Source organism: Thamnophis sirtalis, unplaced genomic scaffold (assembly GCF_051295495.1).
Source record: "Thamnophis sirtalis isolate CommonGarterSnake01/CBP01778 unplaced genomic scaffold, rThaSir2_p1.2 scaffold_6, whole genome shotgun sequence".
In the NCBI taxonomy this organism is placed as follows: Eukaryota; Metazoa; Chordata; class Lepidosauria; order Squamata; family Natricidae; genus Thamnophis; species Thamnophis sirtalis.
Window position 1 is genome coordinate 123684893 of NW_028261386.1, and position 17866 is coordinate 123702758.

The 17866-nt window shown below is 43.7% G+C and overlaps 1 protein-coding gene across 1 annotated transcript; it reads right to left on the minus strand.

Annotated features, from left to right (window-relative positions):
• Positions 1-1532: 1532 nt before the first annotated feature.
• On the minus strand, positions 1533-8218 carry LOC148045181 (uncharacterized). Its single transcript, XM_087718910.1, has 8 exons — positions 8042-8218; positions 7548-7592; positions 6868-7083; positions 5572-5781; positions 5076-5120; positions 4396-4611; positions 3091-3300; positions 1533-1951 (listed from the first exon to the last, which is right to left on the minus strand). Exons 1-8 carry the CDS (start codon positions 8190-8192, stop codon positions 1905-1907), a joined length of 1140 nt encoding a protein of 379 aa, XP_087575036.1. The 5' UTR covers positions 8193-8218; the 3' UTR covers positions 1533-1904.
• Between the last annotated feature and the right edge of the window lie 9648 nt (positions 8219-17866).

Sequence of the window (17866 nt, forward strand, 5' to 3'; positions counted from 1 at the left end):
CAATGAGATGAGCAATGTATAAATGTAATAAATAAATAAGTTAAATGGTCATAATAGGTTCCTGAATTTTAAAACTGGAGGCTGATGAAGAACTTCCTATTCACCAGCGATTATCCAAGCAATACTTTGGTTCAGTTCTCTCCCAAATTGAAGAATCATTGCATCTTACAATCATAATTAGTGATCAACAAATCTTAGTGAAATTGTGATCCATAGATGCCTCTTCTGCTTTTCTTTTTCAGAAATCAAGCACAGAATAAAATATTTTTGTTGTAGAAACATGTAAATAATATTACTATTACACCCCATGCTCTGTCCTGTGTCCCATTCCTGCTCTGTGATTCACTACTGCATAACAACAAATCTTCCTGTTACACACACATAAATGATACATTTTTAAAAGCCACCATACTAGCTAGCATCTTCTTTCTGTGCCTCCTATTTCTCTACATTTCTGTTCTGCCCAAAAGCTAATTGCTATAGCAATAAGACCATCTTTTTGTATGCTGTTGCATCATCATTTGATTTGAAAATAGACTAGAGCCAACTGTGCATAATTTATTTGCCGTGAGATTTTATTGGCCTTTGTTATGATTGACATAATTAGTCTGATGTACAATGTTCTGACAAATCTCATAAATCCTTCAGCATTTTTGAATTCCTCTGAGGCAGACTGTTTCTTCTTTATATAGATCTGACATATCTCTAGAAAACCATTTTTTCCTTCAGGGCTATCATAAATTGAACTGGAAGTTTTTCTTATGCGATAAGAATATCCAGGATACCTGCGAGACCACCTACTGCCACCAGTAGCCTCCCACTGTCCAGTGCGATCCCACAGAGTTGGCCTCCTCAGGGTGCCGTCGGCCAGACAGTGTCAGCTAGAGACCCCGAGGGGGAGAGCCTTCCCTGTGGGAGCACCTTCCCTCTGGAATGAGCTGCCCCTGGAGCTTCGTATAATCCCCGACCTCCAGTCCTTTTGACGACCTCCAGTCCTTTTGACGCGCCCTAAGAAGTTGGCTTTTCCAGCAAGCCGGCCTGGCCTGAACAGAATAAAATAAATGATTAATGTAATTATTAATTTTAATCTAATTTTTAAAATTGTATTGTTAATATTAATTGGGTTTGTTTTTGGATACTTTATTTAATTTCCTTTTTAACTTTTGTAATGTTTTTTTTTTTTTTAATGTTGTACGCTGCCCTGAGTCCTCTGGGAGAAGGGCGGCATATAAATCCAATAAACACACAAACAAACAAGATTTACAATACCTTTGAAAATACTTCCTGGAATTAATCTTTCTTTTTCCTCTCATCAAGACTAATGAGCCTTTCTAATTTTAATTTTATTCTCCTTTATTCAAAGTATAACCCTTCTTTCGGTTTTTCCTTGTTGTAAATTTCATTATGTTATTCTAGGATCACTATAAAGGTTTCAATAACTTAGGGCAGTATTTTTTTTAGGAATATTGATGTATTTATAGACTATTCATATGACATTTATCAATCGACAAAGATCAGGTTTGAAAACAAAATCACATCCAACTCCGGTTAGAATTTTATTAAGCCTTTGTCCAACTGTCTGTTCACATTTGTATATTACTCCACGATAAAGAGTTTATAAATTATCTGCAGGGAAAAAGGCTTTAACTGGCATGTAAAGAATGGATTTCACCCACTGCAGCTATTCATCCTGGGGCAAAAGAAGTACCAATGTAATATTTTAATTAAAAAAATAAGTAAGCAAGAAATAATAAATGAAACGTAACAACCAAATTAATATTTAAAACTTCAGCTAAGACTCTTCTTTTGGACATAGAATTAAATAACAATAATATCATCATAATGAGAAAAAACCAACAACCAAGGACAAACAAAGTCGCCTTCCAGGGGTCCCTAAGGACGTTCTAGGGTCTGTCGCTGGATGGTTGCAGCTGTTCATTGGGATCCATGTCTGGAAGAGAAAAGGGAGGGAGGAAGAAGAGTCAATCTCTGGTTTCAGTGGTTGGTGCTTCCCCTCCAAGACTCTCCATCCCAAGGTCAAACTCCCAAACAGGAAAAACATGGTCTCAACTCAGTTGAGCTACAAAGCATAAATAATTTAAAATTCAGTTCTTTTCCAATTGTTTCTACACTATTGCATGGTTCCAATAGTTGTCCTAAATGTTGGATTTACTTTCTTTTCATTCCCGTGTTGCTACTTATTTATTGGGGGGGGGGGGGGGGCAGGGATGTATAGTTGTGTTGTGTCTGAGTAATTGTGTAGGAGAATTCGGAAACCTGAAAAGAACTCTTTGGGTTACTTTGTATCCTTATTTTACCCAATATGGATTCTCTTCCCCCCCCCACACACACAGGAAAAAGGAGATATTTAATTTAAAATGCCCAAAGCAGATACATACCATTTTGAAGGGGCCTGTAGGCTAAGGCAGCAATGACACATATGGCTAACATAGCGCTATAGGCCCTTAGGCTGCCTCTCCATTCCAGCTTCTGGATCAGAAAGGGCTGCAGTTGATTTTGGATGACCGTCCCTGCAGCCCCTCCAGCCATCACCAAGCCAGTAGCCAAATAGCGTTTGCTAGTGAAATAAAGGCTCACCATGATCAGACCATGATGGTTGCAGCTGTTCATTGGGATCCATGTCTGGAAGAGAAAAGGGAGGGAGGAAGAAGAGTCAATCTCTGGTTTCAGTGGTTGGTGCTTCCCCTCCAAGACTCTCCATCCCAAGGTCAAACTCCCAAACAGGAAAAACATGGTCTCAACTCAGTTGAGCTACAAAGCATAAATAATTTAAAATTCAGTTCTTTTCCAATTGTTTCTACACTATTGCATGGTTCCAATAGTTGTCCTAAATGTTGGATTTACTTTCTTTTCATTCCCGTGTTGCTACTTATTTATTGGGGGGGGGGGGCAGGGATGTATAGTTGTGTTGTGTCTGAGTAATTGTGTAGGAGAATTCAGAAACCTGAAAAGAACTCTTTGGGGTACTTTGTATCCTTATTTTACCCAATATGGATTCTCTTCCCCCCCCCCCCACACACACAGGAAAAAGGAGATATTTAATTTAAAATGCCCAAAGCAGATACATACCGTTTTGAAGGGGCCTGTAGGCTAAGGCAGCAATGACACATATGGCTAACATAGCGCTATAGGCCCTTAGGCTGCCTCTCCATTCCAGCTTATGGATGAGAAAGGGCTGCAGTTGATACTGGAGGACAGTCCCTGCAGCCCCTCCAGCCATCACCAGGCCAGTAGCCAAAGCGCGTTTCCTGGTGAAATAAACGCTAACCATTATGAGACCTATCAAGAAACAAAGAGAAATTGAAAGTAGTTGTTTTATATTGAAGTCCAGTCACATCACCCTCTGTTTTATTTAACATGAAAAAGGGATCTGGGAAAGGAGAAAGCTTAAACGTTGCTTTTCATCTGACACAATTAAAAACCATGCTACTATTTCTAATGAGTTTTGTTAGGAATTTAATCTAACAGTTGGGTTGGCAATATATAAATCATGTAGCAATGTTGTAATTGTTTCTTTAAATCATACGGTAAAATGTGATTGGTTGCTGTTTTTCCTCAATCGGCCATAAGGGGGAGCCAGAATGACTGCTAGCTCTCTGATTGTTAGATGCTGGGCTGATCTGATCTGAGTGTCGTGAGCTAGTGTAAGTTTTGCAACAGTTAGCAAACCGACTGTTTGTATGATTATGGACTATGTTATTTGGATTATCCCTTAACTGAAAGACATTGATGACGGACTGTCTTATCTGTTTATGACTTGGACTGTTTGATGGACTCTGATACCTCTATTTCCACGAAAGGAAAAGCCTATTTAAACTGCAGCGTCTCTGTATCAGGGGTGGGTTCCTACCGGTCCTTGCGGACCAGTTGGTTGGTGAACCTGGAAGCAATTAACTTCCGGGAAGACCCCCTCTAAGGTGCGGCTAGAACTGGCCACTGGCTAGAACCGCAAAGGACCTCCCCAGACTTGTTTTGTTGAGCACTGGGCGACTGACGGTAGTTTGCGCCGGCCGCTCAAACTAGCACCAGTCGCCCCGTTTTCAGCAAAGCAAGCCCAGGGAGGTCCTATGTGGGCGGCCAGTCCTAGCCGCTTGCGCCCAGCACTGCAGCTGAGGTGAAGCCCCAAAGCCCCCGCTGCCACCAGAATATCTTCTGCCGCCACCTCCTCCTCCTCCAACAGCACTGCCAGATTTGCCGTCTGACACTGCGGCTGAGGTGAAGCTGCCAAAGCTCCCGCCACCCCCCCCGCCCATGGCAGTGACACATCCCCTTCCGCTCCTGAACTGGGCACCGCGTTATCCCTGTCCCCTCCTCCTTCTGTTTCAAAAACAGAAGAAATGTGTGACAAAATTTGATTTTAATGTAAAGCATTACCTGGAGCGTAGGCCAGACTTGATCCCACGCCAACAATGATTCCACGGCTGAAAAATAGGGTTTTAAATTTTTCCGCATAGGATGACCACACCAGACCACCTATGGTCACCAGATCGCCAACTACTGCCACTTTGGCGGCTCCATATTTCACCACGAGTTTTCCGGACAGGGGAGCAAGTGTCATCATAACAGCATGGCTGATTGATCCAACCCAAGCTTAAAAAGACAAATGCATTTAATTAAACATATTAAAAAATATCGTAAAAAAAATATTATCAACTCACTTGTATGCTTTACTGATGTAAATGACACTAATTCTTGTGGATTTCAAGAGCATTGACATATAGTTTAAACCATTTGCTTAAAGACTGTTAATAAGCAAGACATAATTATAAACAAAACTGCAGTACAATATATCAAAGCTATGCTGGAAACCTTAATGTAACAATGACCTCCCTATCTGCCAGTTGCTCGATTCAAAAGAACCGAGAAGGGGCAGCATGTTTTCAAAAACAGAAGAAATGTGTGACAATAGCGCTATACGCACGCAAACCATCTCTCCATTCCAGCTTCTGGATCAGAAAGGGCTGCAGTTGATTTTGGATGACCGTCCCTGCAGCCCCTCCAGCCATCACCAAGCCAGTAGCCAAATAGCGTTTGCTAGTGAAATAAAGGCTCACCATGATCAGACCATGATGGTTGCAGCTGTTCATTGGGATCCATGTCTGGAAGAGAAAAGGGAGGGAGGAAGAAGAGTCAATCTCTGGTTTCAGTGGTTGGTGCTTCCCCTCCAAGACTCTCCATCCCAAGGTCAAACTCCCAAACAGGAAAAACATGGTCTCAACTCAGTTGAGCTACAAAGCATAAATAATTTAAAATTCAGTTCTTTTCCAATTGTTTCTACACTATTGCATGGTTCCAATAGTTGTCCTAAATGTTGGATTTACTTTCTTTTCATTCCCGTGTTGCTACTTATTTATTGGGGGGGGGGGGCAGGGATGTATAGTTGTGTTGTGTCTGAGTAATTGTGTAGGAGAATTCAGAAACCTGAAAAGAACTCTTTGGGGTACTTTGTATCCTTATTTTACCCAATATGGATTCTCTTCCCCCCCCCCCCACACACACACACAGGAAAAAGGAGATATTTAATTTAAAATGCCCAAAGCAGATACATACCGTTTTGAAGGGGCCTGTAGGCTAAGGCAGCAATGACACATATGGCTAACATAGCGCTATAGGCCCTTAGGCTGCCTCTCCATTCCAGCTTATGGATGAGAAAGGGCTGCAGTTGATACTGGAGGACAGTCCCTGCAGCCCCTCCAGCCATCACCAGGCCAGTAGCCAAAGCGCGTTTCCTGGTGAAATAAACGCTAACCATTATGAGACCTATCAAGAAACAAAGAGAAATTGAAAGTAGTTGTTTTATATTGAAGTCCAGTCACATCACCCTCTGTTTTATTTAACATGAAAAAGGGATCTGGGAAAGGAGAAAGCTTAAATGTTGCTTTTCATCTGACACAATTAAAAACCATGCTACTATTTCTAATGAGTTTTGTTAGGAATTTAATCTAACAGTTGGGTTGGCAATATATAAATCATGTAGCAATGTTGTAATTGTTTCTTTAAATCATACGGTAAAATGTGATTGGTTGCTGTTTTTCCTCAATCGGCCATAAGGGGGAGCCAGAATGACTGCTAGCTCTCTGTTTGTTAGATGCTGGGCTGATCTGATCTGAGTGTCGTGAGCTAGTGTAAGTTTTGCAACAGTTAGCAAACCGACTGTTTGTATGATTATGGACTATGTTATTTGGATTATCCCTTAACTGAAAGACATTGATGACGGACTGTCTTATCTGTTTATGACTTGGACTGTTTGATGGACTCTGATACCTCTATTTCCACGAAAGGAAAAGCCTATTTAAACTGCAGCGTCTCTGTATCAGGGGTGGGTTCCTACCGGTCCTTGCGGACCAGTTGGTCGGTGAACCTGGAAGCAATTAACTTCCGGGAAGACCCCCTCTAAGGTGCGGCTAGAACTGGCCACCCGCAAAGGACCTCCCCAGACTTGTTTTGTTGAGCACTGGGCGACTGACGGTAGTTTGCGCCGGCCGCTCAAACTAGCACCAGTCGCCCCGTTTTCATCAAAGCAAGCCCAGGGAGGTCCTTTGTGGGCGGCCAGTCCTAGCCGCTTGCGCCCAGCACTGCAGCTGAGGTGAAGCCCCAAAGCCCCCGCTGCCACCAGAATATCTTCTGCCGCCACCTCCTCCTCCTCCTCCAACAGCACTGCCAGATTTGCCGTCTGACACTGCGGCTGAGGTGAAGCTGCCAAAGCTCCCGCCACCACCCCCGCCCATGGCAGTGACACATCCCCTTCCGCTCCTGAACTGGGCACCGCGTTATCCCTGTCCCCTCCTTCTGTTTCAAAAACAGAAGAAATGTGTGACAAAATTTGATTTTAATGTAAAGCATTACCTGGAGCGTAGGCCAGACTTGATCCCACGCCAACAATGATTCCACGGCTGAAAAATAGGGTTTTAAATTTTTCCGCATAGGATGACCACACCAGACCACCTATGGTCACCAGATCGCCAACTACTGCCACTTTGGCGGCTCCATATTTCACCACGAGTTTTCCGGACAGGGGAGCAAGTGTCATCATAACAGCATGGCTGATTGATCCAACCCAAGCTTAAAAAGACAAATGCATTTAAATAAACATATTAAAAAATATCGTAAAAAAAATATTATCAACTCACTTGTATGCTTTACTGATGTAAATGACACCAATTCTTGTGGATTTCAAGAGCATTGACATATAGTTTAAACCATTTGCTTAAAGACTGTTAATAAGCAAGACATAATTATAAACAAAACTGCAGTACAATATATCAAAGCTATGCTGGAAACCTTAATGTAACAATGACCTCCCTATCTGCCAGTTGCTCGATTCAAAAGAACCGAGAAGGGGCAGCATGTTTTCAAAAACAGAAGAAATGTGTGACAATAGCGCTATACGCACGCAAACCATCTCTCCATTCCAGCTTCTGGATCAGAAAGGGCTGCAGTTGATTTTGGATGACCGTCCCTGCAGCCCCTCCAGCCATCACCAAGCCAGTAGCCAAATAGCGTTTGCTAGTGAAATAAAGGCTCACCATGATCAGACCATGATGGTTGCAGCTGTTCATTGGGATCCATGTCTGGAAGAGAAAAGGGAGGGAGGAAGAAGAGTCAATCTCTGGTTTCAGTGGTTGGTGCTTCCCCTCCAAGACTCTCCATCCCAAGGTCAAACTCCCAAACAGGAAAAACATGGTCTCAACTCAGTTGAGCTACAAAGCATAAATAATTTAAAATTCAGTTCTTTTCCAATTGTTTCTACACTATTGCATGGTTCCAATAGTTGTCCTAAATGTTGGATTTACTTTCTTTTCATTCCCGTGTTGCTACTTATTTATTGGGGGGGGGGGGGGCAGGAATGTATAGTTGTGTTGTGTCTGAGTAATTGTGTAGGAGAATTCAGAAACCTGAAAAGAACTCTTTGGGGTACTTTGTATCCTTATTTTACCCAATATGGATTCTCTTCCCCCCCCACACACACACACAGGAAAAAGGAGATATTTAATTTAAAATGCCCAAAGCAGATACATACCGTTTTGAAGGGGCCTGTAGGCTAAGGCAGCAATGACACATATGGCTAACATAGCGCTATAGGCCCTTAGGCTGCCTCTCCATTCCAGCTTATGGATGAGAAAGGGCTGCAGTTGATACTGGAGGACAGTCCCTGCAGCCCCTCCAGCCATCACCAGGCCAGTAGCCAAATGGCGTTTCCTGGTGAAATAAACGCTAACCATTATGAGACCTATCAAGAAACAAAGAGAAATTGAAAGTAGTTGTTTTATATTGAAGTCCAGTCACATCACCCTCTGTTTTATTTAACATGAAAAAGGGATCTGGGAAAGGAGAAAGCTTAAACGTTGCTTTTCATCTGACACAATTAAAAACCATGCTACTATTTCTAATGAGTTTTGTTAGGAATTTAATCTAACAGTTGGGTTGGCAATATATAAATCATGTAGCAATGTTGTAATTGTTTCTTTAAATCATACGGTAAAATGTGATTGGTTGCTGTTTTTCCTCAATCGGCCATAAGGGGGAGCCAGAATGACTGCTAGCTCTCTGTTTGTTAGATGCTGGGCTGATCTGATCTGAGTGTCGTGAGCTAGTGTAAGTTTTGCAACAGTTAGCAAACCGACTGTTTGTATGATTATGGACTATGTTATTTGGATTATCCCTTAACTGAAAGACATTGATGACGGACTGTCTTATCTGTTTATGACTTGGACTGTTTGATGGACTCTGATACCTCTATTTCCACGAAAGGAAAAGCCTATTTAAACTGCAGCGTCTCTGTATCAGGGGTGGGTTCCTACCGGTCCTTGCGGACCAGTTGGTCGGTGAACCTGGAAGCAATTAACTTCCGGGAAGACCCCCTCTAAGGTGCGGCTAGAACTGGCCACCCGCAAAGGACCTCCCCAGACTTGTTTTGTTGAGCACTGGGCGACTGACGGTAGTTTGCGCCGGCCGCTCAAACTAGCACCAGTCGCCCCGTTTTCATCAAAGCAAGCCCAGGGAGGTCCTTTGTGGGCGGCCAGTCCTAGCTGCTTGCGCCCAGCACTGCAGCTGAGGTGAAGCCCCAAAGCCCCCGCTGCCACCAGAATATCTTCTGCCGCCACCTCCTCCTCCTCCTCCAACAGCACTGCCAGATTTGCCGTCTGACACTGCGGCTGAGGTGAAGCTGCCAAAGCTCCCGCCACCACCCCCGCCCATGGCAGTGACACATCCCCTTCCGCTCCTGAACTGGGCACCGCGTTATCCCTGTCCCCTCCTTCTGTTTCAAAAACAGAAGAAATGTGTGACAAAATTTGATTTTAATGTAAAGCATTACCTGGAGCGTAGGCCAGACTTGATCCCACGCCAACAATGATTCCACGGCTGAAAAATAGGGTTTTAAATTTTTCCGCATAGGATGACCACACCAGACCACCTATGGTCACCAGATCGCCAACTACTGCCACTTTGGCGGCTCCATATTTCACCACGAGTTTTCCGGACAGGGGAGCAAGTGTCATCATAACAGCATGGCTGATTGATCCAACCCAAGCTTAAAAAGACAAATGCATTTAAATAAACATATTAAAAAATATCGTAAAAAAAATATTATCAACTCACTTGTATGCTTTACTGATGTAAATGACACCAATTCTTGTGGATTTCAAGAGCATTGACATATAGTTTAAACCATTTGCTTAAAGACTGTTAATAAGCAAGACATAATTATAAACAAAACTGCAGTACAATATATCAAAGCTATGCTGGAAACCTTAATGTAACAATGACCTCCCTATCTGCCAGTTGCTCGATTCAAAAGAACCGAGAAGGGGCAGCATGTTTTCAAAAACAGAAGAAATGTGTGACAATAGCGCTATACGCACGCAAACCATCTCTCCATTCCAGCTTCTGGATCAGAAAGGGCTGCAGTTGATTTTGGATGACCGTCCCTGCAGCCCCTCCAGCCATCACCAAGCCAGTAGCCAAATAGCGTTTGCTAGTGAAATAAAGGCTCACCATGATCAGACCATGATGGTTGCAGCTGTTCATTGGGATCCATGTCTGGAAGAGAAAAGGGAGGGAGGAAGAAGAGTCAATCTCTGGTTTCAGTGGTTGGTGCTTCCCCTCCAAGACTCTCCATCCCAAGGTCAAACTCCCAAACAGGAAAAACATGGTCTCAACTCAGTTGAGCTACAAAGCATAAATAATTTAAAATTCAGTTCTTTTCCAATTGTTTCTACACTATTGCATGGTTCCAATAGTTGTCCTAAATGTTGGATTTACTTTCTTTTCATTCCCGTGTTGCTACTTATTTATTGGGGGGGGGGCAGGGATGTATAGTTGTGTTGTGTCTGAGTAATTGTGTAGGAGAATTCAGAAACCTGAAAAGAACTCTTTGGGGTACTTTGTATCCTTATTTTACCCAATATGGATTCTCTTCCCCCCCCCCCCACACACACACAGGAAAAAGGAGATATTTAATTTAAAATGCCCAAAGCAGATACATACCGTTTTGAAGGGGCCTGTAGGCTAAGGCAGCAATGACACATATGGCTAACATAGCGCTATAGGCCCTTAGGCTGCCTCTCCATTCCAGCTTATGGATGAGAAAGGGCTGCAGTTGATACTGGAGGACAGTCCCTGCAGCCCCTCCAGCCATCACCAGGCCAGTAGCCAAAGCGCGTTTCCTGGTGAAATAAACGCTAACCATTATGAGACCTATCAAGAAACAAAGAGAAATTGAAAGTAGTTGTTTTATATTGAAGTCCAGTCACATCACCCTCTGTTTTATTTAACATGAAAAAGGGATCTGGGAAAGGAGAAAGCTTAAACGTTGCTTTTCATCTGACACAATTAAAAACCATGCTACTATTTCTAATGAGTTTTGTTAGGAATTTAATCTAACAGTTGGGTTGGCAATATATAAATCATGTAGCAATGTTGTAATTGTTTCTTTAAATCATACGGTAAAATGTGATTGGTTGCTGTTTTTCCTCAATCGGCCATAAGGGGGAGCCAGAATGACTGCTAGCTCTCTGTTTGTTAGATGCTGGGCTGATCTGATCTGAGTGTCGTGAGCTAGTGTAAGTTTTGCAACAGTTAGCAAACCGACTGTTTGTATGATTATGGACTATGTTATTTGGATTATCCCTTAACTGAAAGACATTGATGACGGACTGTCTTATCTGTTTATGACTTGGACTGTTTGATGGACTCTGATACCTCTATTTCCACGAAAGGAAAAGCCTATTTAAACTGCAGCGTCTCTGTATCAGGGGTGGGTTCCTACCGGTCCTTGCGGACCAGTTGGTCGGTGAACCTGGAAGCAATTAACTTCCGGGAAGACCCCCTCTAAGGTGCGGCTAGAACTGGCCACCCGCAAAGGACCTCCCCAGACTTGTTTTGTTGAGCACTGGGCGACTGACGGTAGTTTGCGCCGGCCGCTCAAACTAGCACCAGTCGCCCCGTTTTCAGCAAAGCAAGCCCAGGGAGGTCCTTTGTGGGCGGCCAGTCCTAGCCGCTTGCGCCCAGCACTGCAGCTGAGGTGAAGCCCCAAAGCCCCCGCTGCCACCAGAATATCTTCTGCCGCCACCTCCTCCTCCTCCTCCAACAGCACTGCCAGATTTGCCGTCTGACACTGCGGCTGAGGTGAAGCTGCCAAAGCTCCCGCCACCACCCCCGCCCATGGCAGTGACACATCCCCTTCCGCTCCTGAACTGGGCACCGCGTTATCCCTGTCCCCTCCTTCTGTTTCAAAAACAGAAGAAATGTGTGACAAAATTTGATTTTAATGTAAAGCATTACCTGGAGCGTAGGCCAGACTTGATCCCACGCCAACAATGATTCCACGGCTGAAAAATAGGGTTTTAAATTTTTCCGCATAGGATGACCACACCAGACCACCTATGGTCACCAGATCGCCAACTACTGCCACTTTGGCGGCTCCATATTTCACCACGAGTTTTCCGGACAGGGGAGCAAGTGTCATCATAACAGCATGGCTGATTGATCCAACCCAAGCTTAAAAAGACAAATGCATTTAAATAAACATATTAAAAAATATCGTAAAAAAAATATTATCAACTCACTTGTATGCTTTACTGATGTAAATGACACCAATTCTTGTGGATTTCAAGAGCATTGACATATAGTTTAAACCATTTGCTTAAAGACTGTTAATAAGCAAGACATAATTATAAACAAAACTGCAGTACAATATATCAAAGCTATGCTGGAAACCTTAATGTAACAATGACCTCCCTATCTGCCAGTTGCTCGATTCAAAAGAACCGAGAAGGGGCAGCATGTTTTCAAAAACAGAAGAAATGTGTGACAATAGCGCTATACGCACGCAAACCATCTCTCCATTCCAGCTTCTGGATCAGAAAGGGCTGCAGTTGATTTTGGATGACCGTCCCTGCAGCCCCTCCAGCCATCACCAAGCCAGTAGCCAAATAGCGTTTGCTTGTGAAATAAAGGCTCACCATGATCAGACCATGATGGTTGCAGCTGTTCATTGGGATCCATGTCTGGAAGAGAAAAGGGAGGGAGGAAGAAGAGTCAATCTCTGGTTTCAGTGGTTGGTGCTTCCCCTCCAAGACTCTCCATCCCAAGGTCAAACTCCCAAACAGGAAAAACATGGTCTCAACTCAGTTGAGCTACAAAGCATAAATAATTTAAAATTCAGTTCTTTTCCAATTGTTTCTACACTATTGCATGGTTCCAATAGTTGTCCTAAATGTTGGATTTACTTTCTTTTCATTCCCATGTTGCTACTTATTTATTGGGGGGGGGGGGGGGGGCAGGGATGTATAGTTGTGTTGTGTCTGAGTAATTGTGTAGGAGAATTCAGAAACCTGAAAAGAACTCTCTTTGGGGTACTTTGTATCCTTATTTTACCCAATATGGATTCTCTTCCCCCCCCACACACACACACAGGAAAAAGGAGATATTTAATTTAAAATGCCCAAAGCAGATACATACCGTTTTGAAGGGGCCTGTAGGCTAAGGCAGCAATGACACATATGGCTAACATAGCGCTATAGGCCCTTAGGCTGCCTCTCCATTCCAGCTTATGGATGAGAAAGGGCTGCAGTTGATACTGGAGGACAGTCCCTGCAGCCCCTCCAGCCATCACCAGGCCAGTAGCCAAAGCGCGTTTCCTGGTGAAATAAACGCTAACCATTATGAGACCTATCAAGAAACAAAGAGAAATTGAAAGTAGTTGTTTTATATTGAAGTCCAGTCACATCACCCTCTGTTTTATTTAACATGAAAAAGGGATCTGGGAAAGGAGAAAGCTTAAACGTTGCTTTTCATCTGACACAATTAAAAACCATGCTACTATTTCTAATGAGTTTTGTTAGGAATTTAATCTAACAGTTGGGTTGGCAATATATAAATCATGTAGCAATGTTGTAATTGTTTCTTTAAATCATACGGTAAAATGTGATTGGTTGCTGTTTTTCCTCAATCGGCCATAAGGGGGAGCCAGAATGACTGCTAGCTCTCTGTTTGTTAGATGCTGGGCTGATCTGATCTGAGTGTCGTGAGCTAGTGTAAGTTTTGCAACAGTTAGCAAACCGACTGTTTGTATGATTATGGACTATGTTATTTGGATTATCCCTTAACTGAAAGACATTGATGACGGACTGTCTTATCTGTTTATGACTTGGACTGTTTGATGGACTCTGATACCTCTATTTCCACGAAAGGAAAAGCCTATTTAAACTGCAGCGTCTCTGCATCAGGGGTGGGTTCCTACCGGTCCTTGCGGACCAGTTGGTCGGTGAACCTGGAAGCAATTAACTTCCGGGAAGACCCCCTCTAAGGTGCGGCTAGAACTGGCCACCCGCAAAGGACCTCCCCAGACTTGTTTTGTTGAGCACTGGGCGACTGACGGTAGTTTGCGCCGGCCGCTCAAACTAGCACCAGTCGCCCCGTTTTCAGCAAAGCAAGCCCAGGGAGGTCCTTTGTGGGCGGCCAGTCCTAGCTGCTTGCGCCCAGCACTGCAGCTGAGGTGAAGCCCCAAAGCCCCCGCTGCCACCAGAATATCTTCTGCCGCCACCTCCTCCTCCTCCTCCTCCAACAGCACTGCCAGATTTGCCGTCTGACACTGCGGCTGAGGTGAAGCTGCCAAAGCTCCCGCCACCACCCCCGCCCATGGCAGTGACACATCCCCTTCCGCTCCTGAACTGGGCACCGCGTTATCCCTGTCCCCTCCTTCTGTTTCAAAAACAGAAGAAATGTGTGACAAAATTTGATTTTAATGTAAAGCATTACCTGGAGCGTAGGCCAGACTTGATCCCACGCCAACAATGATTCCACGGCTGAAAAATAGGGTTTTAAATTTTTCCGCATAGGATGACCACACCAGACCACCTATGGTCACCAGATCGCCAACTACTGCCACTTTGGCGGCTCCATATTTCACCACGAGTTTTCCGGACAGGGGAGCAAGTGTCATCATAACAGCATGGCTGATTGATCCAACCCAAGCTTAAAAAGACAAATGCATTTAATTAAACATATTAAAAAATATCGTAAAAAAAATATTATCAACTCACTTGTATGCTTTACTGATGTAAATGACACCAATTCTTGTGGATTTCAAGAGCATTGACATATAGTTTAAACCATTTGCTTAAAGACTGTTAATAAGCAAGACATAATTATAAACAAAACTGCAGTACAATATATCAAAGCTATGCTGGAAACCTTAATGTAACAATGACCTCCCTATCTGCCAGTTGCTCGATTCAAAAGAACCGAGAAGGGGCAGCATGTTTTCAAAAACAGAAGAAATGTGTGACAATAGCGCTATACGCACGCAAACCATCTCTCCATTCCAGCTTCTGGATCAGAAAGGGCTGCAGTTGATTTTGGATGACCGTCCCTGCAGCCCCTCCAGCCATCACCAAGTCAGTAGCCAAATAGCGTTTGCTTGTGAAATAAAGGCTCACCATGATCAGACCATGATGGTTGCAGCTGTTCATTGGGATCCATGTCTGGAAGAGAAAAGGGAGGGAGGAAGAAGAGTCAATCTCTGGTTTCAGTGGTTGGTGCTTCCCCTCCAAGACTCTCCATCCCAAGGTCAAACTCCCAAACAGGAAAAACATGGTCTCAACTCAGTTGAGCTACAAAGCATAAATAATTTAAAATTCAGTTCTTTTCCAATTGTTTCTACACTATTGCATGGTTCCAATAGTTGTCCTAAATGTTGGATTTACTTTCTTTTCATTCCCGTGTTGCTACTTATTTATTGGGGGGGGGGGGCAGGAATGTATAGTTGTGTTGTGTCTGAGTAATTGTGTAGGAGAATTCAGAAACCTGAAAAGAACTCTTTGGGGTACTTTGTATCCTTATTTTACCCAATATGGATTCTCTTCCCCCCCCCCACACACACACAGGAAAAAGGAGATATTTAATTTAAAATGCCCAAAGCAGATACATACCGTTTTGAAGGGGCCTGTAGGCTAAGGCAGCAATGACACATATGGCTAACATAGCGCTATAGGCCCTTAGGCTGCCTCTCCATTCCAGCTTATGGATGAGAAAGGGCTGCAGTTGATACTGGAGGACAGTCCCTGCAGCCCCTCCAGCCATCACCAGGCCAGTAGCCAAATGGCGTTTCCTGGTGAAATAAACGCTAACCATTATGAGACCTATCAAGAAACAAAGAGAAATTGAAAGTAGTTGTTTTATATTGAAGTCCAGTCACATCACCCTCTGTTTTATTTAACATGAAAAAGGGATCTGGGAAAGGAGAAAGCTTAAACGTTGCTTTTCATCTGACACAATTAAAAACCATGCTACTATTTCTAATGAGTTTTGTTAGGAATTTAATCTAACAGTTGGGTTGGCAATATATAAATCATGTAGCAATGTTGTAATTGTTTCTTTAAATCATACGGTAAAATGTGATTGGTTGCTGTTTTTCCTCAATCGGCCATAAGGGGGAGCCAGAATGACTGCTAGCTCTCTGTTTGTTAGATGCTGGGCTGATCTGATCTGAGTGTCGTGAGCTAGTGTAAGTTTTGCAACAGTTAGCAAACCGACTGTTTGTATGATTATGGACTATGTTATTTGGATTATCCCTTAACTGAAAGACATTGATGACGGACTGTCTTATCTGTTTATGACTTGGACTGTTTGATGGACTCTGATACCTCTATTTCCACGAAAGGAAAAGCCTATTTAAACTGCAGCGTCTCTGTATCAGGGGTGGGTTCCTACCGGTCCTTGCGGACCAGTTGGTCGGTGAACCTGGAAGCAATTAACTTCCGGGAAGACCCCCTCTAAGGTGCAGCTAGAACTGGCCACCCGCAAAGGACCTCCCCAGACTTGTTTTGTTGAGCACTGGGCGACTGACGGTAGTTTGCGCCGGCCGCTCAAACTAGCACCAGTCGCCCCGTTTTCATCAAAGCAAGCCCAGGGAGGTCCTTTGTGGGCGGCCAGTCCTAGCTGCTTGCGCCCAGCACTGCAGCTGAGGTGAAGCCCCAAAGCCCCCGCTGCCACCAGAATATCTTCTGCCGCCACCTCCTCCTCCTCCAACAGCACTGCCAGATTTGCCGTCTGACACTGCGGCTGAGGTGAAGCTGCCAAAGCTCCCGCCACCACCCCCGCCCATGGCAGTGACACATCCCCTTCCGCTCCTGAACTGGGCACCGCGTTATCCCTGTCCCCTCCTTCTGTTTCAAAAACAGAAGAAATGTGTGACAAAATTTGATTTTAATGTAAAGCATTACCTGGAGCGTAGGCCAGACTTGATCCCACGCCAACAATGATTCCACGGCTGAAAAATAGGGTTTTAAATTTTTCCGCATAGGATGACCACACCAGACCACCTATGGTCACCAGATCGCCAACTACTGCCACTTTGGCGGCTCCATATTTCACCACGAGTTTTCCGGACAGGGGAGCAAGTGTCATCATAACAGCATGGCTGATTGATCCAACCCAAGCTTAAAAAGACAAATGCATTTAATTAAACATATTAAAAAATATCGTAAAAAAAATATTATCAACTCACTTGTATGCTTTACTGATGTAAATGACACTAATTCTTGTGGATTTCAAGAGCATTGACATATAGTTTAAACCATTTGCTTAAAGACTGTTAATAAGCAAGACATAATTATAAACAAAACTGCAGTACAATATATCAAAGCTATGCTGGAAACCTTAATGTAACAATGACCTACCTATCTGCCAGTTGCTCGATTCAAAAGAACCGAGAAGGGGCAGCATGTTTTCAAAAACAGAAGAAATGTGTGACAATAGCGCTATACGCACGCAAACCATCTCTCCATTCCAGCTTCTGGATCAGAAAGGGCTGCAGTTGATTTTGGATGACCGTCCCTGCAGCCCCTCCAGCCATCACCAAGCCAGTAGCCAAATAGCGTTTGCTAGTGAAATAAAGGCTCACCATGATCAGACCATGATGGTTGCAGCTGTTCATTGGGATCCATGTCTGGAAGAGAAAAGGGAGGGAGGAAGAAGAGTCAATCTCTGGTTTCAGTGGTTGGTGCTTCCCCTCCAAGACTCTCCATCCCAAGGTCAAACTCCCAAACAGGAAAAACATGGTCTCAACTCAGTTGAGCTACAAAGCATAAATAATTTAAAATTCAGTTCTTTTCCAATTGTTTCTACACTATTGCATGGTTCCAATAGTTGTCCTAAATGTTGGATTTACTTTCTTTTCATTCCCGTGTTGCTACTTATTTATTGGGGGGGGGGGGGGGCAGGGATGTATAGTTGTGTTTTGTCTGAGTAATTGTGTAGGAAAATTCAGAAACCTGAAAAGAACTCTTTGGGGTACTTTGTATCCTTATTTTACCCAATATGGATTCTCTTCCCCCCCCCC